The following is a 25,231-nucleotide window of genomic DNA, read 5'->3' on the forward strand; positions in this document are numbered from 1 at the left end:
TCCGTCAATTTCTTATTATCACAGGAACCCCAGGGCCCAGTATACTTTCAGTAAAAACGAGAAGTCTCAGTCACTTGCCAACGGCGGGTATATCGTGTCATTTGTCCCCCTTGTGATAAGTTTTATGTTGGTCATTCTGACAGAGGCATAACAACCGGGCTGGCTGACCGTAAAACGCATCCAGCGGTAGCAGACTTCTGACTTCACACGTATGAGGAGCATGTAGTGAGCCAGGACCATAGCTACCAGTTACTGTTCCATGTCCTCCACTTAACTAACCAAGACCAAGCGCTAGAAATTGACGAGCATCTGGCCCAAAGTCCTGATTTAATATTAAACAACCAACACAGTTCAGTACACCTCTCTTACAACCATCACTTAATCCTCACAGTTTTCTACTGCTCCCCACACTGCCTATTCCATTCTATTCCACCATTTCTCCTTTATTTATTCATCTTATTGTGACTGTCTATTCACTTCACATGTTCTGTTTTTGGGGTTCCACACGTCAATCGGTGAAAGCGGTATCCTTGTAGTACTACTGTGTTGCCCGTCTGTCTGTGTGGCCGTTATAAACCCTTTTCCTCAGGAACAGTCACACGTATCAATTTGAAATTTTGTCACACACTAAGGCCCACAGAGCCTTTGCGGTGTAAGACACGGATATTAAGTCACAAATTTTTATTCTCTCAAACTCACATTTCAAAACCTGTAGGATATTTCCTGTTGACCTAGAATCATGAAGTTTGGCAAGAAGCAAGGTTTCACAGTACACGTAAAGGAAACATATCCTAAAACTGTAAGTCTGTAATTGTATCACACAAAAACAGTAATTTATACACGTACTCTTTCATTATGGAGGTTTAATTAAATATTTTTCTGTTTCGTTCGCTTTATATTTATTTACAGTTTAACTTTGCGTTTTTAATTGCAAATCAAATATATGTACAGTATTTAACAATCATTTTCTGAGCATTGCTGGTGAATTAAATAAAAATTTAGTTTCTACAGGAAATCATATAACTTTATTGGCAAATGCCTTTCCGAGATTGATGTCTGAAATACTCCTCTGTGATACTGGCAAGAGGGAGATTGAGTCAATAATTAAATCACTGAAGACTAAGGACTCTCATGGTTATGATGGAGCCTCTATCAAATATTAAAGTACTGTGCTGCACATGTTAGCCCTGTATTTAGCCATATTTGTAATTTTTTCTTTAGGAAGGGTCAGTTTCCTGAGCAATTAAAGTACTCAGTAGTAAAGCCGCTTTATAAAAAGGGAGAAAGGGATAATGTAGATAATTTTAGGCCTATTTGTATGCCAGCAAAATAACTGATAATGGTCGAAGTAGAGAGGATATAAAATGTAGGCTGGCAATGGCAAGGAAAGCGTTTCTGAAGAAGAGAAATTTGTTAACATCCAGTATAGATTTAAGTGTCAGGAAGTCATTTCTGAAAGTATTCGTATGGAGTGTAGCCATGTATGGAAGTGAAACATGGACGATAAATAGTTTGGACAAGAAGAGAATAGAAGCTTTCGAAATGTGGTGCTTCAGAAGAATGCTGAAGATTAGATGGGTAGATCACATAGTTAATGAGGAAGTATTGAATAGGATTGGGGAGAAGAGAAGTTTGTGGCACAACTTGACGAGAAGAAGGGATCGGTTGGTAGGACATGTTCTGAGGCATCAAGGGATCACCAATTTAGTATTGGAGGGCAGCGTGGAGGGTAAAAATCGTAGAGGGAGACCAAGAGATGAATACACTAAGCAGATTCAGAAGGATGTAGGTTGCAGTAGGTACTGGGAGATGAAGAAGCTTGCACAGGATAGAGTAGCATGGAGAGCTGCATCAAACCAGTCTCAGGACTGAAGACCACAACAACAACAACAGTGTTTGCAAAAGGTATTGGAAAGGCTATGTATGTAAGAATAATTGATCATTTTATATCATACGATTTGCTATCAAATGTACAGATCGGCTTTAGAAGTCGTTTAACAACTGAAAATGCTATATTCCCTTTCCTTGTGAGGTACTGGATGGGCTAAACAAAAAGTTTCGAACGCTTGGGATATTGTTTGATTTTACTAAGGCAATTTATTGTGTTGATCACAAAATATTGCTCCAGAAGTTGGACCATTATGGAGTACGGGGAGTAGCTCACAATTGGTTCACCTCTTACTTTAGCAACAGGCAGCAAAAGGTCATTAATCACAATGTTGATAATGGCTCTGATGTGGGATCTGAGTGGGGTACTGTCAAGTGGGAGGTGTCCCAGGGATCAGTGTTGGGACCACTCCTGTGCCTTATTTATATAAATGATATGCCCTCTAGTATTACGGGTAACTCTAAAATATTTCTGTTTGCTGATGACACTAGCTTGGTAGTAAAGGACGTTGTGTGCAACATTGGCTCGGTTTCAAATAGTGCAGTACATGACCTAAGTTCATGGCTTGTTGAAAAGAAACTAACGTTAAATCACAGTAAGACTCAGTTCTTACAGTTTCTAACACACAATTCAACAAAACCTGACGTTTTAATTTCACAGAAAGGGGCATATGATTAGTGAAACTGAACAGTTCAAATTTCTATGTGTTCAGATAGATAGTAAGCTGTCGTGGAAAGCCCACGTTCAGGGTCTTCTTCAAAGACCTAATACTGCCAGTTTCACTATTCGAACGCTATCAGAAGTGAGTGATACTTCGACACGAAAATTAGTCTACTTTGCTTATTTTCATTCGCTTATGCCGTATGGTATTATATTTTGGGGTAACTCTTCCCATTCTACAAGGATATTTTTGGCTCAGGAGTGGGCGGTTGGGGCAATAAGTAGTGTGAGTTTATGAACCTCTTGTCGACCTCTTTTCACGAGTCTGGATATTTTGACATTGGCCTCTCAATATGTACATTCCTTATTGTCGTTTCTTGTTACCAATATTAGTTTATTCCCAAGAATAAGAGCTTTCACTCGGTTAATACTCGGCAGAAATCAATCCTGCATTTGGATCGGACTTACTTAACTCCTGTGCAAAAAGGTGTGCAGTATACTGCTGCATCCATTTTGAATAAGCTGCCATTCGAATTCAAAAATCTTAGCAGTAATCCACGCGCTTTCAAATCGAAACTGAAGAGTTTCCTCATGGGTCACTCCTTCTATTCTGTCGAGGAGTTCCTTGAAAAATTAAGCTGGTTCTTATGGTATTGCTGATAGCGTTTGCTTAAACTTATGGACTGATTTTCTTTCAGGTTCATGAACATTTATTTTTATCTGTTATTACTTTTTATGTTGTAAGTTCATGTACTGACACGTTCCATGACCTTTGAGATTTGCTCCTCAATTTGGTCCTACGGAACTTGACGTGTAAATAAATAAATTATAACTGCGGTGTCAATGATGACATTTTCTCTTAGGTCGTTCCTCACGCTACGTATAAAATCTTTTTCAGTGTTGTTCAAGAATATTGTACGATAATCAGTTCGTCTGATGATGGTTTGCAATGCCAAAAAGTGGTTCGCAAAATAAATTATTACTGTTGAAAATACACAATATTGTATTTTACAATTATAAGTAAAAATATGTTGAATGAAGAAGCCACGGAAGAATCTGTTAACATGTTTTTCCGAAGTAGTCACCAGACACACATCTTGTTTCAAGTGATCTGGTCCGGAATTACAAACTTTGTGACGATGGCAGGCACTCAGAGCACTCTCTGTCTCTCTCACTCACTCTTTCTCTCTCTCTATCTCTCTCTCTCTCTCTCTCTCTCTCTCTCTCTCCCTCTCTCTCTCTTTGTGTGTGTATGTGTTTGTGTGTGTGTGTGTGTGTGTGTGTGTGTGTGTGTGTGAGTGTGTGTGTGTGTGTGTGTCTGGATCTGATAGTTTTTTTAAAGCACAGTGATATGAACTCATTTATTATTTCCTTTGTTTCTACTGTGGCACTTCGTATGTGCCAATTTTCTTCTATCTTATGTTACAGTGGAGAGCCAAAGAAAAAGGTGTAGACATGCGTATTCAAATACAGAGGTATGTAAACAGGCAGAATACGCTGCTGCGGTCGGCAACGCCTATAGAAGACAACAAGTATCTGGCGCAGTTGTTAGATCTGTTACTGGTGCTACAACGGCAGGTTATCAAGATTTATGTGTGTTTGAACGTAGTGTTATAGTCGGCGCACGAGCGATGGTTCACAGGATCTCCGATTTTCCCGTACGAACAATTCACGAGTGTACCATGAATATCATAAATCCGGTAAAACATCAAATCTCCGACATTACTGCGGCCGGAAAAACATCATGCAAGAACGGGACCAACGACGACTGAAGAGAATCGTTCAACGTGACAGAACTGCAACCGTTCCCCAAATTGCTGCAGATTTCAATGCTGGGCCATCAACCATGTCAGCGTGCGAACTATTCAACGCAACATCATCGATATGGGCTTTCGGAGCCGAAGGCCCACACGTGTACCCCTGATGACTGCACGACACATAACTTTATGCCTCGCCTGTGCCGCCCCCCCCCCTCCCCATGGGACTGTTGATGATTATAAACTTATTGCCTGGTCGGACGAGTCTCGTTTCATATTGTATCGATCGGCTGGACGTGTACGGGTATGGAGATAACCTCCTGAATCCATGGACGCTGTATGTCAGCAGGGGACTGTTCAAGCTGGTGCTCTGTAATGGTGTAGGTCGTGTGCAGTTGGAGTGATACGGGAACCCTCGCTCCCCCATACGTCTAGATACGACTGTGACAGGTAACACGTGCGTAAGGATCCAGTCTGATCAGCTACTCGTACATCGATTCATGTCTACTGTGCATTTCGACGGTCTTGAGTAATATCAACAGACTATGCGACAAAAATGGTTCAAATGGCTCTGAGCACTATGGGACTTAAGGTCATCAGTCTCCTAGAACTTAAAACTACTTACACCCAACTAACCTAAGGACATCACACACATCCATTCCCAAGGCAAGATTCGAACCTGCGACCATAGCGGTCGCGCGGTTTCAGACTGTAGCGCCTAGAACCGCTCAGCCACCCCGTCCGGCGGCAATGCGACACCCAACACGTCCAGAATTGCTAAAAAGTGGCTCCAGAAACGCTCTTCTGAGTTTCAACGCTTCTGCTGGCCACTAAACTCCCCAGACATGAGCGTGTATGGGATGCCTTGCAACGTGTTGTTCAGAAGAGATCACGCCGTGTTACTCTTACAGATTTATGGACAGCCCTACAGGATTCATGGTGTCAGTTCCCTCCAGCACTACTTCATACATTAGTCGAGTCCATGGTACGTCGTGTTGCGGCTCTTCTGCATGCTTGCGGGGTCCCTACAGGATATTTGGCAAGCCTACCGATCTCTTTGGGTCTTCAGTGTATAATTTCGAGTGGAGTAACGTTGCTACATTTTAAAAAATTCTGATAATGCTTAATTCGCACACAGATAGATAGATGAATAGATAAATAGAGAGAGAGAGAGAAGACAGTATACCAGTCTGGGTATACACATCCGCTTAAAAATATGTTATGTTTTTGAATGTGTATGCCGATATTTTCGATGTTCGCTGAGATAGACTCTCTGATGTGCGCAGCTGCATCGACGGACTCGTGGAAGCGCATGCTGGACGTGAACGTGCTGGGTCTGAGCATCTGCACCAGGGAGGCCATCCAGGACATGATCAGAAGGGGCGTCGACGACGGCTTCGTCATCCACATCAACGGGTGTGTTCCCTACTCCTTTTGCATACTGACTTCATTAATTTACCCACTGCTGTAGCACATTTCACTTACGACGTGGAATACACTGCTAGCTGTGTTCCATAGATTTTAACATGTTATAACAAAATTCTATTGTTATTTTTACTATTGTTTTCCTAGCAATGACTCCCAAAACCACATGAATTACCACTTAACTATGACTGAATTTAATTTTTATAAAACAGAGAGAGAAAGACCAGAGTAGAGGACAGAATGCATGAGAATACAGGGTGAAAAGTATTTAAACCGACAAACTCTGGCAGGTTGTAGGGGACATCAAAACAGATATTTTTCCCTAATGTCATTTTTTGCTATGAGGAGTATTTAAACCGGTAGAGGAAGATTTCTCTGGCGGCAAATTAATTAAACCAACAAGCACTTTTCCATTTTTTATGACCAAAAGACAACACATTAACACAACCTAATTTCAATTACCGTAGATTTTCAAAACTGCCTCCATTGGCACGTAAACAAAGGTTACGCCGTTGGATCATGTTCTGTATGACACGGGCAAAAACACCAGGAGTATCCTGAATAGTTCCTGCTGCTGCTACTATCTGGGCAACCAGATCCTCTTCTGATGCAACAGGAGTTGCGTAAACAAGGTTGCGCATCTCTCCCCACACAAAAATGTCCAGAGGGGACATATTTGGGGATCGAGCAGGCCATGGTAGAGGACCACCTATGCCAGTCCACATTTCTGGTAACCGTCGGTCCAGGAATCGACGTACACGACGACTGAAATGTGCCGGCGCCCCGCCATGTTGGAACCACATGCGTTGTCTTGTAGGGAGCGGGACGTCTTCCAGCAATTCTGGCAATGCTCTGGCGAGAAAATTGTAATCGTGCCTGCCATTTAATGGCCTAGGTAGCAGATACAGCCCAATTAAACAGTCCCCAACAACACCGACCCACACATTAACGAAGAACGGCACTTGATGAGCGCTAGTAACTGTGGCATGTGGGTTATCCTCACTTCAAACAAGCAAATTGTGCGCGTTGAAGACGCCATGACGGCCGAATGTTGCTTCATCGGTAAACAACGCAGAGAATGGAAATGTAGGATGCATTTCACCCTGTTCCTGGTACCGCTGCGAAAACTGTGCTCTGGGTGGATAATCAACTGGTTCCAGGTTGTGGACACGCTGTAAGTGAAATGGACGTTACAATTGCTCTCGAAGAGCTGTTCTTACATTCGTCTGATTCGTACGTATGTTACGTGCAATTGCAGGAGTGGTGATTGAAGGATCCTGCTCCACATGCTCCAAGGCAGCTTCCTCAAATTGAAGCGTTCTTACGGTGCGACGGCGTCCCTGTCCAGGTAATCGGCTAAATGACCCGGTCTCACGCAGACGTTGGTACACAGCAGCAAAGGTCGTATGATGCGGGATACGGCGATTAGGATATTGTTGTTGATAAACCCGCTGTGCAGCTCGTCCGTTGTGGTGCGCTACGTAGTATGTACCAACCATATCAGTGTACTCACTCCAGGTGTATCGCTCTATTAGTAAACAGAGACAGTGCACTACTACACTGGTGGACAGCAGTTGCCTACAACTGAAGAGCGTAACACGCCCTCTAACAACTGAAGAGGGCAATACGGCCTCCACCGGTTTAAATAATCCTCATAGGAAAAAATGACATTAGGGAAAAATATTTGTTTTGATGTCCCCTACAACCTCCCAGAGTTTGTCGGTTTAAATACTTTTCACCCTGTATAGATGAGTGGAGGGAGACCGTGAGCATCGTCTAGTAACTATCTCTTTAAAGAGTAATAACAAAAATACGAACACCAATGGAGACAGATTCTCACCAGAGGAAACAATCCTTTTTCTCTACAAAGAATTTCGTAAAAAAATTTATAGAAAAGGTACATTTATTTAGGATATTTCGGACAGATGATTCAAGAATACTGTAGCAGTTCAGAGTCTCGCGGTGGTAATCCTGAATAAAATGTCCTTCGGCTTCCAGTCGCGCCAAGTGGTTAACATCCCACGCGCTTACGACCCTGGCCATTGTCAGCTGGAGTGGCTGCTGGCAAACAGTTGATAAGCCCTTACATACTTTAACTACCGGCTGTGACGTCATTGGTGCTCACGGCAACACCATATAGGGACGTTCGTTGAATACGTGGTCGATGCGTCAGCTTCCTCCTCGCAATCGCCGGATGCCAAGCTGCGCTTAGCTCTAGGCCGTCGTCTCCGTTAAATGTACTGTCAGTGATTTCTGTTCTAGTGGCTTCTTTAATTACATTGTTCAGAAACCGTTAGTGCGACCCACGACATTGGTTCCGTCAAACTTGACCCTGTAGCTGTTATCTACAGCATGTTCAGCTTAATCGGATTTTTCGGGGTTCGAAGACGATAAATCCTCTTATGCTCCTTCCTGCATTGTTCTACAGCGCACACTGTTTGTATGGCGTACGACTGGCCACAGTTGAGAGGTTTTTTGTAGACGGCAGGTGTTCTAAGAGTTGCCACATCTGTAACTGGTGTCAGCATCTGCCGTATTTTTGACGATGGCTTGAAGGATGATTTGACCTTGTGTCTCTTCAGCAGGTTTATTATCTTGAACTCGGGGTCACAGAACGGTAAAACAGCAAGTTTCATTTCCTGTTCCTCATCGATGGCCTTATGTGATTCTTGCTTGAATCCAGTTCATTTATCTGGTGGTCGTTGTCCTGTTGTTTCTGCATACTTGGCGTTGGTGGCTAAGCCCGTGGGGCAGTTTATCTGCGTCTGATATCATTCTTGCGTCATGTACCAACGTTGGTAACACAGCGCTCCTCTGTGCTGCCTGCTGATAATGGCTGATGGCGTGCTAATACAGACGACTGGTGTGAGTAGTTTATCTATAGACGCAGTAGCGAAGACATCCATTTCCTTCTGCGGCGGACGGGATAGTCGAGGAATGCCAAGGCATCGTCATTTCCTGGTTCCTTAGTGAACTGGACGTTACTGTCAGTGCTGTTGAGATGTTCCAAGATCTCGTTGAGTTTCCAGGTCCACTGGGCCAAATGCCAAATATTTCTTCAGATGATGTAAATCCTCGAACTTCTCTATAAAGTGATTCGCAACCCTTTGAGCTGACGGATTTCCAATCGTAACGCCGAGGGTAAGATTGTAGTACTGATGGTTGTGAAGCCTAAATGGCTCGATCACCTCACTTTCGAAGAAATGCGGTCCAAAGGGTCTCCGATAGGTACATTCGTAAACAGCGTCACCATGTCAAAACTGACCAAAATGATACTCTTCATTGAACCGGTGGTGGATACGATGAGGTGGAGAGGTGTCCCATCTTTGTCAATGTTGGGCAAAACGCAAACAGCAGGTGATCTGATGGAAATGTTTCTGGACCACACTTTCTTCCAACATTGCTTAAGAAACTCATATGCGTTTTTGATAATTCTAATTGCTGGATCGCTCCGTTAAGTAGTCCAGAAAGTAAGTTCTGATCGATCGCGAAATGGGAACCACTGGGAAAATCCGGTAAAGCTTTGCACAGATGTGTTGGGCAGTGTCTCTAATATGCCCGTCGATCGTGTCGCGTCGCTCTTTCCAGTTTTGAGTGAACAGTGAGCACGTGAAGATGCGTAGGGAATAGCGTCCCCCGCCAAGTACGAGGGCCTGATTAGAGATTTCGCCTGTGTCATGCAGTCCACATAACACAACTGTCGAGCAGTTCCTTCTCCATGCCAATTCCCGGCCGCACACTGCAGGAGCAATGAAGACGCTCCTGCAGCGTTCCCGATGAGAAGTGTTTGATCACCCACAACACAGTCCGTAATTGGCTCCCCCTAAGTTTCATCTCTGATCACAAGAATCCCTGGCTATGAAGACAAAATTTTTCCACAGATAACGAGATTCATACCAGTGCAGATAACTGGCATAAAGCACAGGCGGCTGCTTTTTATGACGAGGATATTGGAAAGTTGATACAACACTACGATAACACTCGAAGTTGGAGCGGCGACCATGTAGAGAAGTAGGTGCAAGGTGTACCTAACTGTTGCAAATAAAACTTTACTGGTTTTCACTGTGATTTCCATTTCGTAACCGATCGGAACTTATTTTCTGGACAGCTCTCGTATTCTGGTCAAGTAGCCTGCCTATCTTCGTATCATAGTACGCGTGTTCCACAGGTAGATTTGCCTTGTCCTTGCCAGCAGAAAGAACTACAGTGCTTTCATCACTGCGTAGCGTGGGCAGGCCACTGCACTTAACTCTGCTTATGTCTGGCGCTGGTGCTTTAACTTTTTTGATGATACTGTTAGTTTTACTTAGTATTTGTGTGTCGTTTCTCTGGGGATCTTGCGCTCTACCTGTTCGACGTCTCTTATTATTTCACATACGGGGATGACCTATGGCGAAGGTGCAAAGTTAAATTCTTCTTACGTGTTAACCTAGCACTCCTGTCTATGTCTCCCTCCGTCAAGATGACGGCGGTGCGATCAGAGGACCTGTGCTCCGCACAGTATTGTTAAGAAAGCCGGCTCAGCTACCATTCCTGCTTCTCTGTAGTTGGTTTTTTGGTAAATGGAAACGATGCCCAACACCAGGCAGCAATATACACTCCTGGAAATGGAAAAAAGAACACATTGACACCGGTGTGTCAGACCCACCATACTTGCTCCGGACACTGCGAGAGGGCTGTACAAGCAATGATCACACGCACGGCACAGCGGACACACCAGGAACCGCGGTGTTGGCCGTCGAATGGCGCTAGCTGCGCAGCATTTGTGCACCGCCGCCGTCAGTGTCAGCCAGTTTGCCGTGGCATACGGAACTCCATCGCAGTCTTTACTACTGGTAGCATGCCGCGACAGCGTGGACGTGAACCGTATGTGCAGTTGACGGACTTTGAGCGAGGGCGTGTAGTGGGCATGCAGGAGGCCGGGTGGACGTACCGCCGAATTGCTCAACACGTGGGGCGTGAGGTCTCCACAGTACATCGATGTTGTCGCCAGTGGTCGGCGGAAGGTGCACGTGCCCGTCGACTTGGGACCGGACCGCAGCGACGCACGGATGCACGCCAAGATAGTAGGATCCTACACAGTGCCGTAGGGGACCGCACCGCCACTTCCCAGCAAATTAGGGACACTGTTGCTCCTGGGGTATCGGCGAGGACCATTCGCAACCGTCTCCATGAAGCTGGGCTACGGTCCCGCACACCGTTAGGCCGTCTTCCGCTCACGTCCCAACATCGTGCAGCCCGCCTCCAGTGGTGTCGCGACAGGCGTGAATGGAGGGACGAATGGAGACGTGTCGTCTTCAGCGATGAGAGTCGCTTCTGCCTTGGTGCCAATGATGGTCGTATGCGTGTTTGGCGCCGTGCAGGTGAGCGCCACAATCAGGACTGCATACGACCGAGGCACACAGGGCCAACACCCGGCATCATGGTGTGGGGAGCGATCTCCTACACTGGCCGTACACCACTGGTGATCGTCGAGGGGACACTGAATAGTGCACGGTACATCCAAACCGTCATCCAACCCATCGTTCTACCATTCCTAGACCGGCAAGGGAACTTGCTGTTCCAACAGGACAATGCACGTCCGCATGTAACCCGTGCCACCCAACGTGCTCTAGAAGGTGTAAGTCAACTACCCTGGCCAGCAAGATCTCCGGATCTGTCCCCCACTGAGCATGTTTGGGACTGGATGAAGCGTCGTCTCACGCGGTCTGCACGTCCAGCACGAACGCTGGTCCAACTGAGGCGCCAGGTGGAAACGGCATGGCAAGCCGTTCCACAGGACTACATCCAGCATCTCTACGATCGTCTCCATGGGAGAATAGCAGCTTGCATTGCTGCGAAAGGTGGATATACACTGTACTAGTGCCGACATTGTGCATGCTCTGTTGCCTGTGTCTATGTGCCTGTGGTTCTGTCAGTGTGATCATGTGATGTATCTGACCCCAGGAATGTGTCAATAAAGTTTCCCCTTCCTGGGACAATGAATTCACGGTGTTCTTATTTCAATTTCCAGGAGTGTATGTAGAAGAATTTATTCTTGTGGTCTTGCGTCTGCAACTATGGACGTTGACAGACTTGAATTTGGTTGGCATCGGTATGGGTATGGTACTTCTCAATAAATTAATTATCCATGTAACATAACAGAACGTGCCTGCATCCATGGCGACTTTCGTTATATGTACATTAAACCGTAGTCTGAGGCGTCTAAGAGGGTTGGAACTTAAATAGTGAAACTATTTATTCACAACCGATACAAAAGAGTTACATATTTGCACCTGTTACCGTCCTTCAAAGTAGTCACCAGCGTTGTGTAGTACCCGTTGCCAGCGATGTGGAAGGCGTAGTATACAGTCAGCAGAGCATGTTCTGTTAGTGGCGCGAATGGAGCGGTCTACTGCCTGTCGAATCTCTGGAACAGTTCTGAAGCGAATGCCACGAAGTGGTTCCTTCATCTTCGGAATCAAATCAGAGTCACAAGGAGTTAAGTCCGGGGAGTACGGTAGATGGTAAAGTACTTCCCAGCCCCTTCGACCGAACAGAGCTGCCACAGCTTGCGCTGTTTGCGCCCGCGCATTGTCATGCGAAGTGATGTGTGAGTTGCGCAGAAAGTGTCGCCGCTTCTTTCGCAAAACTGGTCGCAGGTGATGCTCCAAAAACGGACATAATACTGTGCGTTGACGGTCTTCCGTGGAGGAACGTAATGCGTTAGGATAACACCATCATAGTCTTACACGAGAATCACGATACCATTCGCCATACAGGGACTCTGACGCACTGTCGACTTTCGTGGCGACCCATAATGACACCATTCGTTCGATTGGCGTTTCAGTTTTGGCTCGTACGATGTGGCCCATGTCTCATCCAGTGTTACGATATGGCGTAAGAAAGCCTCTCCTTCGCTCTCATAGCGCTCCAAGTCCGTCTGAGCAGCGTCGTAACGCATCCATTTCTGCATTTTCGTCAAGTCATGCGGAACGCAACGTGATGCAATTTTTCGCTTGCCCAGGCGTTTCTTCAGGATGCGAAGCACAGTCATATGCACTAATCGGGTTTTGTGGACGATCTCACGAATCGTATGGCGTCGATCACTGTCCACTAACGCGGCAACAGCATGCACGTCTTCTTCTGAGACGCTAGGACGACCTGCCCGAAGCATGTCTGCCACAGTTTGCCGACCTTCGTTGAAGGCTTTTACCCAACGTGCCGCTGTTCTGTACGGCAATGTCGAATCCTCACACGCCTCTTGAATACCTTGATGACACTGCCGTGCTGTACGATCTCTGGCACATTCAATATTGATCCAACTCCGTTGTTCCTGATTCGGAAACATAGTGACACCGTTACTTTAGACCGCTCGCTCACAAGTGACTATGTTTCCCTCGATTGTGCGCGCGCTGGTGACGTGGGACTGGCGAGTCCATTTGCTCGGAGGTAAGGTAGGTATTTCAAGAACGTGTCCTATCAGCGACAATAGTAGATTCCATTGCATAGTGTCTCCACAGCAGTGTTGCCACTATTTAAGTTCGAGCCTATGTATTTGTGCTTAACGCTTCGTATGCTAATTCTACCGACAACCTCAGAGACTCATGTAAGGAGTTGATTAATTTAAAAGTTTAAAGAAGCTGAGGAAATCGAATTTTATGAGAGTGTTCAAGTTTGAAAATCAACTGTCTGCTTCTTTGAGACTCTGAGGATGTCCGTAGAATTAGGACACGAAGCGATAGGCACAGAAATTTGGCTCAGACCGCGATTTAATGAGCACGTGAAAAAAATTGACAAGGATGTGAACACCGGTCATCGAAGCCTACGTTGTGTAACTAAGTGTTCGTCTTGCACAGGCTCTGGGGACACAACCCACCACCGAACAGCAAGGTGGCCATGGCTGCGGCCACCAAGCAGGCTGTGACGGCGCTGCTGGAAGGCCTCAGGAAGGACCTCGTCGCCAGGAAGAGCCACATCAGAGTGGGGGTAAGCCACGGCCTGGCTGTCCTAGGACGTGATTTCTCAGTATTTCTGCTTCTACACTGAACAATGGGGGTAACTGCCGGCCGGAGTGGCCGAGCGGTTAAAGGCGCTACAGTCTGGAAACGCACGACCGCTACGGTCGCAGGTTCGAATCCTGCCTCGGGCATGGATGTGTGTGATGTCCTTAGGTTACTTAGGTTTAAGTAGTTCTAGGTTCTAGGGGACTTATGACCACAGCAGTTGAGTCCCATAGTGCTCAGAGCCATTTGAAGCATTTGGGGGTAACTACCACATGTGGAGACATCGCTGTCTGGCTTGTACAGGCCTGGACTGATATGTAGTCATTTTCTATGCAACAGCGAAAAATTTTCTCAGAAATATGGCTGATAGTAAGAGCGATGTACCGATATATCTACGGCCGCAACGGTAACTTAATACTGTTAATTCATATATTTCACAGGCCACATGGATATTGCACTACACGTTTCAGAGTTTCGCCTCTCATCTGAAAACTTTTAATACCTACCTTTAACGTACATCACTTCTACATAGTGTTTTTGTTGTTCTTGTTGTGATCTTCAGTTGTGTGACTGGTTTCATTCACCTCGTCACGCAGGTGTATACTGTGCATCCCACGTCACCTCTTCATAACTGCTGCAGCCAGATCTAATCGAACCTGCTTACTGTGCTCATGTCTTCGTCTTTCTCTCTCTCTAAAATTTTTATTCCCTTCACATCCTTCCACTACCAAACTGACGATTACTTGATGCCACAAGTCGTCTCCTACCAATCAATACCTTGTTCCAGTCAAGTTGGGCGATACATTTTCTTTCTTCTCCTATTCTATTTAATATGTCTCATTTAGATAAGTGATCTTCCCATTTAGTCTTCAGCATTCTTCTGTAGCATCAAATTTCCAAAGTTTCTATTGTCCTCTTGTCTCAATTGCTCAATCAAAACAAGAGCTCATGTGGTGCTGATGGAGTCTCTAACAGAATCTTGAAGTTTTGTTCTAATTTAATAAGTGGAGTCCTTAGTGATATTTGCAATGCTTCACTGGCACAGGGAATTTTTCCAGACAGATTGAAATACACAATTGTCAAACCTCTTCATAAGAAAGGGGACAAGAGTGACTTAAATAATTATAAATCAATCTCATTGCTGCCTTCATTTTCTAAAATATTCGAAAAAAGTTACGTATTCAAAAGTAGTCTCATATTTATGTGAAAATAATTTACTCGGCATGTCACAGTTCGGATTCTGGAAGGGCTACTCGACTGAGAATGCTATCTACACATTTACCCATCAAACAGGTACAAGTCCTACATAACAAATTATCGCCAGTTGGTATTTTCTGTGATCTTTCCAAGGCATTTGACTGTGTGGATTATGTCACACTCTTAGAAAAACTCAGGTTTTATGGAATTGAAGGCTATACATGCACCTGATTTGAATCATAGTTAACGAACAGAAAGCAAAAAGTTGTGCTGAATAACACAAATAATGTTGGGAGGGTGGTTAATTCTAGTGAATGGGGGGTTATCACAAAGGGAGTCCAACAGGGTTCAATTTTGGGTCCTCTGCTGTTCCTTATTCATGTGAATGACCTCTCATTTAACGTTCAGCAAGCATAACTAGTACTTTTTGCATATGACACGAGTGTTATAATAAATCCCATTCCAGGAAAAGCTGCTGAAGATAAGGATGCCTTTCAAAGAATTATTAAGTGGTTCTCAGAAAATGGACCCTCCCTTGATTTTGAAAAAACTCAGTATATCCAGTTCTCTACACTGAATAGATTCATATCGACAGTTGATGTAGCATATGAACAGGGCTCAGTTAACAGTGTAGACTTCTCCAAATTTTTGGGTGTTCACATTGATGACAACTTGAACTGGAAGAAGCATATTACTGAGCTTGTCAAACAATTAAGTTTAGCTTCTCTCGCTCTTCATATAATCGCTGGTCTTGGTAATAAACAGATCAGCCTCCTAACGTACTTTGCATATTTCCACTCAATAATGTCTTATGGAATAATTTTCTGGGGTAACTCACCACTTAGACATAAAGTATTGATTGCACAAAAGAGAGCAGTGAGAATAATTTGTGGTGTTCAACACAAGGGCGTCATGTAGGCACCTATTCAAGGAGTTAGGTATTTTAACTGCACCATAAGAGTACATATATTCACTAATGAAATTCACAAAGAACAGTGATGTTCATATGTACAATACTAGAGGGAAAAATGACCTTTCCTGTCCGTTATTGAAGCTGTCAGTTGCTCCAAAAGGAGTACATTATTCAGCAACAAAAATCTTATATCATTTTCCCAACAACATAAAGTTAAAGGTAGCAGATTATGTATTATATCCAGCTTAAAGTCATTTCTTTTGGACAACTCTTTCTATTCCATAGACGAGTTTCTGTTTCAGAACTGGAAAAAAAATGTACCTCTACATGTAGTTGCATGTGTAGAACGTAAAATTTCAGTAATATTAATATTAGCACTATTCATGTGTGTATATATATCTTGTAATCTGACTTGTTCCACATCATAACTGTAAAATAATCGTCTAAATGATCTACAGAACATGACATAACTAAAGTACACTCAACTATCACCCAGCTTCTTTTCTTTGCAAGGCTACAGCCCTGACAAATACTTTTAGAAAAGACTTCCTAACAGTTCACTTTATATTCGATATTAACAAATTGTCCTTTGTCAGAAAGGAGTGTCTTACAATTGACAATAAGTATTTTATATTATTCCTTTGTCTAATATCAGTTATTCTGCTGCCCAAATAGCAGCCATCATCTACTACGTTTAGTGTCTCGTTTCTTAATCTCTTTCACTCAGCATCATCTGATTTAATTCCGCTACATTTCATTAGCCCTGCTTTACTTTCGTTGATCTTCACCTTATAGCGTCTTTTAAAGGCACTATTCATTCCATTCCATTGCTTTTCCAAGTCCTTTGCCATCTCTGTCAGAATCATAATGTTACTCCCAAACGTGCCCGTACTTTAATCCCTTCATCAGATTTTTCTTTGATTTCCTTCACTACTTGCACAATGTATTGACTGAATAACATCGAGGATAAGCTATAATATTTTCTCACTCCGATTTCAACTACTGCTTCCCTTTGAAGACCTTCGATTCCTACAATTGCCGTCTGTCTTCAGTGTAAGTTGCAAATAAAATTTCGCTTCTGTATTTTACCCCGGCTGCCTTTAGAATTACGAACACAGCGTTACAGTCAAGTTTTTCAAAAGCTTTCTCTAAATCTGCTAAAACAGTGAACGTAAATTTGCTTTTTTTTTTTTTAAACTACAGCCTAAGACAAGCTGTAGAGTCAACATCGCCACCACCCCGACATTTCTCTAGAATCGAAGTTGATCTTCCCCTAGGTCAACTTCTACCAGTTTCTTCATTCTTCTGTAAATAATTCGTGATAGTATTTTGGAGCCACGGGTTGTTAAAGCAATTATTTACGCTATTCACACGTCAGCACTTATCTTCTTTGGAACTGAAATTATCCTCTATACATTGTGACATAAAATAAAACAACATCTACCGTAACTTAATATATTAGAGCAGGCTCTTTACTGTTGCCTTTGGTTTATTAGCTGGTGGATGGTTTCAAATGCAGCAAATTCAGTTTGCTTATGTATTTTATTTACTTTCCGTGACCAGAACACTAGACATTAAACATACATTAAAATCCAGTACAAGTCAGCTGTAATAAAGTTTAAAGCTTAAATATGTCTTGTTCAATAATTAGCAACTGAGATGGCCTAGCTGTAAATCTACCGGCATGCAGCTTCTGCTGAAGTTTTGGCACGTCAGTAGGTGGTCGTCCATTCCCGCAGTCACATAGGGATCCACATCGAAGCAGCTCCAATGGGCACCGTTATACTTACAATTTGAGACCCTGGTCTTCAGCCCGTTGAGAGGCTTCCGGGTTCTGAAGGATTTGTTATTCCTAGACGCAAGTTCTTCTTTCAGCTCCAGGATAGGATGGTTGCCTCATTCCATAGCTGTAGTCTCTTTCTGGTGACGATGTCTGGCTCTGACGATCAAACGAAACTCTTTCTTGAGTGGAGTCGCCTAGGCTGTTGTTCGTGTCCGTGCAGAGGGTGGCGATAATCTGTCATCTGCACTACTGTCCATTAAAATTGCTACACCAAGAAGAAATGCAGATGATAAACGGGTATTCAATGGACAAATATATTATACTAGAACTGACATGTGATTACATTTTCACGCAATTTGGGTGCATAGACCTGAGAAATCACTACCCACAACAACCACCTCTGGCCGTAATAACGGCCTTGATACGCCTGGGCATTGAGTCAAACAGAGCTTGGATGACGTGTACAGGTTCAGCTGCTCATTCAGCTTCAACACGATACCACAGTTCATCAAGAGTAGTGACTGGCGTATTGTGACGAGCCAGTTGCTCGGCCCCCATTGACCAGACGTTTTTAGTTGGCGAGAAATTTGGAGAATGTGCTGGCCAGGGCAGCAGTCGTACATTTTCTGTATCCAGGAAGGCCCGTACAGGACCTGCAACATGCCGTCGTGCATTATCGTGCTGAAATGTAGCGTTTCGCAGGGATCGAATGAAGGGTGGAACCACGGGTCGTAACACATCTGAAATGTAACGTACACTGTTCAAAGTGCCGTCAATGCGAACAAGAGGTGATCGAGACATGTAACCAATGGCACCCATACCATCACGCCGGGTGACACGCCAGTATGGCGATGAGGAGTACACACTTCCAATGTGCGTACACCGCTATGTCGCCAAACACGGATGCGACCATCATGATGCTGTAAACAGAACCTGGATTCATCCGAAAAAAATTACGTTTTGCCATTCGTGCACCCAGTTTCGTCGTAGAGTACACCATCGCAGGCGCTCCTGTCTGTGATGCAGCGTCAAGGGTAACCGCAGCAATGGTTTCCGAGCTGATAGTCGTCGAACTGTTCGTGCAGATGGTTGTTGTCTTGCAAACGTCCCCACCTGTTGACTCAGGGATCGAGACGTGGCTGCACGATCCGTTACAGCCATGCGGATAAGATGACTGTCATCTCGACTGCTAGTGATACGAGGCCGTTGGTATCCAGCACAGCGTTCCGTATTACCCTCCTGAAGCCACTGATTCCATATTCTGCTAAGAGTCATTGGATCTCGACCAAGGCGAGCAGCAATGTCGCGATACGATAAACCGCAATTGCGATAGGCTACAATCCAACCTTTATCAAAGTCGGAACCGTGATGGTACGCATTTCTCCTCCTTACACGAGGCATCACAATAACGTTTCACCAGGCAACGCCTGTCAACTGCTCTTTTTGTATGAGAAATCGGTTGGAAACTTTCCTCATGTCAGCACGTTGTAGATGTCGCCACCGGCGCCAAACTTAAGTGAATGTTCTGAAAAGCTAATCATTTGCATATCACAGCATCTTCTTCCGGTCGGATAAATTTCGCGTCTGTAGCACGTCATCTTCGTTGTGTAGCAATTTTAGTGGCCAGTAGTGTATTTCTTTCTCTCCACCTTGGCAGCTACTTGCCGCCGTTTACTGAAGGGAGCTGTCCTTGTGAGAGACAGACCTTCTCTGTGGACGTGGGCTACCTTGTAGCCACATTTTACGACGAAGTCTGTTATCATCGTTAGTAAAAGTGTAACTCCTCGTAGTTCCTGAGGAAGCTTAGCGTGGCCTTATGTGGATGCTTTTTTGCCGTGTAGCGTGGTGGTATTTTCAGTCACTTCACTGTTGTCGTTGGTGTAGATCGTAGGACAATAGACAATATTTAAAATTCACTTCCACTTCCACATAGTCACAACTCCATTCAAACGACGTTGTTTACGTTCTGTTTAAAAGATATCGTAGTCTTGAGGTACTTGCTTTGACTAATAAACAAAACACCGATTCCCCGGTTCGAACACAGTTATTGCTTATATTTTGAATAAAAATCATCAGCAATGGCGACCGAAGACTTAAGGTATAAGCAGTTACCTCTTTCCTGCCAACAGTCTTGTCAACGAGGGTGGAGGACAGAGTTTCATGACACACTCTTGCTCTAGGGTTGGGAAATTACTTCTAAAAGGCGGAAGAATCAGCGGTGATCATTGGATTGGGATGCAGAAGACAATGGAAACCATTTCAGTAATGACATTCAATATATATCCACATTACATGTGACCGGTAATTGAAAGAGTGTCATGATGATCTCTCCATTTACGGAATATTACGAATTAGTCACACATTCTGATCTCCTGGAAGACCTGGAAGGTTACCTCGAGAAAAACGCTGAATAATCCACGAACAGGTGGCGTTCTGCGAGTAGGGGCATGGAACGTCAAAATTTTGATCTTGGCTGTGAAACTAGAAAATCTAAAAATAGAAATGAATAAGCTAAATGTATGAAGGCGTGCTGAAAAATAAAGCCCCCGAATTTTTTGTGTGAAAACTTTGGTAGCTTTTTAAATAAAATAAATATGATTAACATTCTAAATCTTCACTGTTCATGTCTATACATTTGAGCCCTCTGCCGCCACAGGTCTCCATATTGTAACGTGTAACATGATTGTGTCTAACGTAACTTCAGTGGTGTCTGAGAGCTTGCTGTAATCGAGTTTCTAACCGCAGAAGAGTTGGTCCACACATGAGCACCCACTTTTTCAGCATGACAATGCCAAATCACACACGAGAGTTACGACATCTGCAAGAACCCGGCGCCTTGGGTCCACTGTCGTCGATCATCCTCCATGCAGCCCCGACTGAGCCCCATCCGATTTTCGTCTCTCCAAAACATTAGTAACTCCTTCGAGGACTTCACTTTGAGAGTGATGAAGCGGTGCAAGCGAAGATGAGGTCATGCCTCCGTCAACGAACTCACACATTCTATAATGACGGCATCAACAAAGTGGTATATAGTTGGGAGAAATATGTTCATCACCAGGATGACCACGTTGAGAAGAATTAAGTCCCATAATGTTAATGACTTTAATTTTATGTAAAAAGCTTGAAGAGTTTTCACACAAAAAATTCGAGAGCATTACTTTTCAGCAAGCCCTTATAGATGTATTGTGGGCCATTGCAGTGAAATGGAAAGAAAATAAAGATTTCTGGTTAGATGAATAGCGGTAGAAAATTATTAGGATTCGTTATGAGAACTAAAGTATGGCAGAGAGGGAGTTAATTTCAGCAGTTCAATGACAGGATTGTTCTCTACAGAATCTACAGCAAACCGTCGCCGACAACGACAGTTCAGATACACATTCTAACGTCAGAAGCAAAATATGACGAGATAAATAAGGCGTACGAGGAAGATATTGTGCGGGTGATTCAGTGTGTGCAGTGGGATGATAATCTAATAATTGTGGTACTACGGGAAATATCGAAAATAAAGTTACGAGATCATATGGGCTTATCACCTGGAATGAGATCTGGCAAAGACTAATTGAGTTCTGTAATAAATTTTAATTAGTAATAGCGAATATTCTGTTCAAGAATCACAAGAGGAGGAAGTATGCTTACAAAAGGCTGGGAGATGTGGTAAGATTTGAGTTAGATTACGTCATAGTCAGGTAGTGATTCCGAAATCAGATATTGGATTTTAAGGCACAGCCAGGAGCAGATATAGACTCAGATCAGAATTTAGTGGTGATGAAGCGTCGGTTGAAGTTTAAGAGACTAGTCAGGCAGAATCAATGCGAAAGGAAGTGGGATACGGAAATACTAAGGAATGAAGAGATACGCTTGACGTTCTCTAATGCTATAGATTCTGCGTTGAGAAATACCTCAGTAGGCAGTTCAGCTGAAGAGGAATGGACATCTCTAAAATGGACAATCACAGAAAATGGAAAAAACATAAGTAACTAGAGGATAACGGAGAAGAAACCACGGGTAACAGAAGAAATGCTTGAGCTGATCGATGAAAGAAGAAAGTACAGAAAAGTTCGGGAAGATTCAGCAATACAAGTCACTCAGGAATAAAACAAACAGGAAGTTCAGGGCAACTAAGGCGAAATGGCTGGATGAAAATGTGGAGAAATCGAAAAAGAGGTGTTTGTCGGAAGAACTGACTCAGCGCCGGCCATTGTGGCCGAGCGGTTCTAGGCGCTTCTGTCAGGAATCGCGCGACCGCTACGGTCGCAGGTTCGAATCCTGCCTCGGGCATGGATGTGTGTGATGCCCTTAGGTTAGTTAGGTTTAAGTAGTTCTAAGTTCTAGGGGACTGATGACCTCAGATGTTAAGTCCCATAGTGCTCAGAGCCATTTGAACCATTTTGAACTGACTCAGCATATAGTAATTTTAAAACAGTCTTCGGTGAAATTAAAAGCAAGGTTGTTAAGATTAAGTGTGCTACGGAAATCCCACTGTTAGCAGAGAGAGGATAGGTGAAAAGTGTATATTAGTGGCCTTTAATGGGGCGGTAGCAGGGGGGGGGGGGGGGGGGAGAAAGAGGGAAGAGAGATTGTCTGATGACGTGACAGAAACAGATACAGGAATCTTTATAAAAGGGACAGGGATTCAGTATTAGAATCAGAATTTAAGAGAGCTTCGGAAGACTTAATATCAAATAAGACAAAAGGAATAGATAATATTTCATCAGAAATCATCGGGGGAAGTGGCAACAGAATGACTTTTCACGTTGGTGTGTAGAATATGAGGGCTTGACGAAGTACCATCTGACTTTCGGGAAAACATATTCCCCACAATTCCGAAGATTGCGAGAACTGACAAGTGCGAGGATTATGCACAATCTGTTTAACAGGTCACGCATCCAAGTTGCTGACAAGAATCGTATACAGAAGAATTGAAAATAAAACTGAATAAGTGTTACAAGACGATCAGTTTGGCTTTAGGAAAGGTAAAGGAACCAGAGAGGCAGTTCTATTGTCGCGGTTGATAATGGAAGCAAAACTGATGGAAAATCAAGACCTGGAGAAAGCTTTCCACAATGTAAAATGGTGCAAGTTGCTCGAAATTCTGAGAACAACAAGGGTACGCTATAGAGAGAGAGATTAATAAAAAATATGTAGAACAGTCAAGAGGGAATAATAAGAGTGGATGATCAAGAACGAAGAGCTCCGATTAAAAAGTGTGTAAGACAGGGTTGTAGTCTTTCGCCCCTGCTGTTCAATCTATACATCGAAGAAGCAATGACAGAAATAAAAGAAAGCTTCAGGAGTGGAATTTAAGTTCAAAGTGAAAGCATATCTATGATAAGATTCGCTAGTGACATTGCTATCCTCAGGAAAAGCGAAGAAGAATTACAGATTTTGTTGAATGGAATGAACACGCTAATACGTACATAATGTCGATTGAGAGAAAATCGAAGAAAAACGAAAAAGGAATTCTGCTGCCTAGACAGCAAAATAATCCTTGGCGGGCGGAGCAAAGAGGACATAAAAGCACACTAGCACTGGCAAAAAGGGCACACCTGGCCAAGAGAAGTCTACTAGTGTCAAACACTGGCTCCAGTTTGAGGAAGAAATTTGTGAGAATGTACGTTTGGAGCACAGCATTGTGTGACAGTAAAACATGCACTGCAGAAAACCCGTAACAGAAGGTAATTGAAGCATTTGCGATGCGACGCCACCGAAGAATGTTGAAAATTATGTTGTCTGATAAGGTAAGGATTGTGGAGGTTCTCAGTAGAATCGGCGAAGAAAATGCGGAAACACTGACTAGAAGATGGGACAGTATGGTACTAGAGGCAGCTGTAGAGGGTAAAAACTGCGGAGGAAGACAGATTGTAATTTTTCCAGAATAACTAAGGACTTGGTTGCAAGAACTACTCTGAGATGATAAGGTTAGCACAGGAGAGGAATTTGTGCTGGGCGTCATCAAAATAAAAGAGAACAGAAGTCTCTTTAGAAAACACGTATTCTGAATTTCTGTTACTGTAATCACGTTAGTAATATATTCTAAGTGACTTTTGTGAAATTTACCTAAACTGGTACAGATCTGTCATAAGGTCCATAACGACTGACTCAATTATCGCTACACAGCAGTGTTTCAACATTGTTCTATCTTTTTATCTCATTTATAGCTCTTTCCTCGAAAATAGTCTTCTGCGTTTCTGAATAATTTGGAGTGGATCGAGATCATTTAACGAAAATGGGTATTTTGTGCTTTGTAGTTAGGTATATGCTGCAGATTTGTGCTCTTTCTCATTTTGAATCACCCAACATGTTTCTGCAGAGGCTTTTATAACTGGTAAAAGAACTGATAATAATTGGAGCATATAATTTTATATATTCCAAGTTGATCACATTTATTCTGTATCTGCCTCATGTTGTGTTCTATTCCTTAACTCCGGTAGTGATGATGAAAGTATTTCTGAATTTTTTTTCCATTCTATCTGAAGTTGTTTCAAAATACGAAACGCTTGTGCATTTATTTAAATTATTTGTCTGAGTACTGCTATGACGATTTATTTGTTATGATCTGTATTTTCTTCAGCTTCTTGTGGATAGAATCAATGTTTGTTTGCTATTTGTTCGATAGCAATCTTATTGATAGTTTACACACCTCATTTTAAATCTTTTGGATTTAAAGAGAATTTATACACAGGCACTGAGGACAGACCTGATCGCAGCATCTTCACGAGAGTTTGTATGTGTGGAACTTGTGGCTATTTTGCTGTCTATCATAGTTGGCTTTTCTATACCTCAGCGATGAGTGTGTTATTAAATACAAGTAATTAAGATTTCTATTTTCTCCTTATTCCACCAAGTAATCTACTTGTATCAGTCGCAGACCCTTATTTAAGGAAGAAATTTCTGTGAAAGTACATCAGGAACAGGTGGAAAAAATCGCAAAATAAGAGATTCAAAGTGACTGAGATGTCCTACGGAAGAAAGCTGCATGGACTGAGAAGATAAAAAATGAGGAAGTTATCAACAGAATCTACGAGAAAGGGAACATGAGGAAAACGCTGGCACTGCAAGAATAAGGGACAGGACGATAGCACATGTGTTGAGAATCACAGGAATAGCTTCCGTGGAACTAATGGAGCCACTGAGGGCAGAAGATGAGCAGAAAGACAGAGACAGCAATATGCTGAACAAATAGTTCAGGATGTTAGATACAATCGCTAGTCTGAGATGATGGTGTTGGTACAGGAGAGGAACTAGTTGTGGGTCGTATACAAACCTAGAAGTTCAAACAGTGGGACTCTGAAACCGCCTCACACAAAACGATTTTCTGAAACATTTCAAGTAGTGAAAGGGAACGAATACAGTTCTCTGGTAACTCAGCTAGGTCCTACATTGAGGGTGCAACGTTGACAGATAACATCGATGTTCTGCTCACCAATTCTTTACTCAGTCTGCTGTACATTTCGATCGCCTTGTCATCATCATCATCATCATCATCATCAGGTACATTTCTGTTTAGTTGATGAATTTCGTTTTTGAGTCTCAGTTGCAGGCTATTTGGCAGACGGCTTTCATACGAGCCGCTGGAGCTGTAAGTCTATAACCCAGTGAAATCTTTTGTCCAGGACTTTTTCC

The 25,231-nt window shown here is 43.4% G+C and overlaps 2 protein-coding genes across 5 annotated transcripts in view; one reads left to right on the plus strand and one right to left on the minus strand.

Annotated features, from left to right (window-relative positions):
• The window catches only part of LOC126418908 (dehydrogenase/reductase SDR family member 11-like), a 290,829-nt gene that overhangs the window by 135,331 nt on the left and 130,267 nt on the right, over positions 1-25,231 (minus strand). The gene's annotated exons all lie outside the window — the stretch shown is intronic.
• The window catches only part of LOC126418909 (dehydrogenase/reductase SDR family member 11-like), a 54,511-nt gene that overhangs the window by 28,336 nt on the left and 944 nt on the right, over positions 1-25,231 (plus strand). The window contains exons 3-4 of the mRNA XM_050085931.1: positions 5,592-5,721; positions 13,569-13,698. Coding sequence (XP_049941888.1) covers positions 5,592-5,721; positions 13,569-13,698 — 260 coding nt within the window. The remainder of the gene's footprint in view (positions 1-5,591; positions 5,722-13,568; positions 13,699-25,231) is intronic.

Source organism: Schistocerca serialis, chromosome 9, assembly GCF_023864345.2.
Source record: "Schistocerca serialis cubense isolate TAMUIC-IGC-003099 chromosome 9, iqSchSeri2.2, whole genome shotgun sequence".
Classification (NCBI taxonomy): Eukaryota; Metazoa; Arthropoda; class Insecta; order Orthoptera; family Acrididae; genus Schistocerca; species Schistocerca serialis.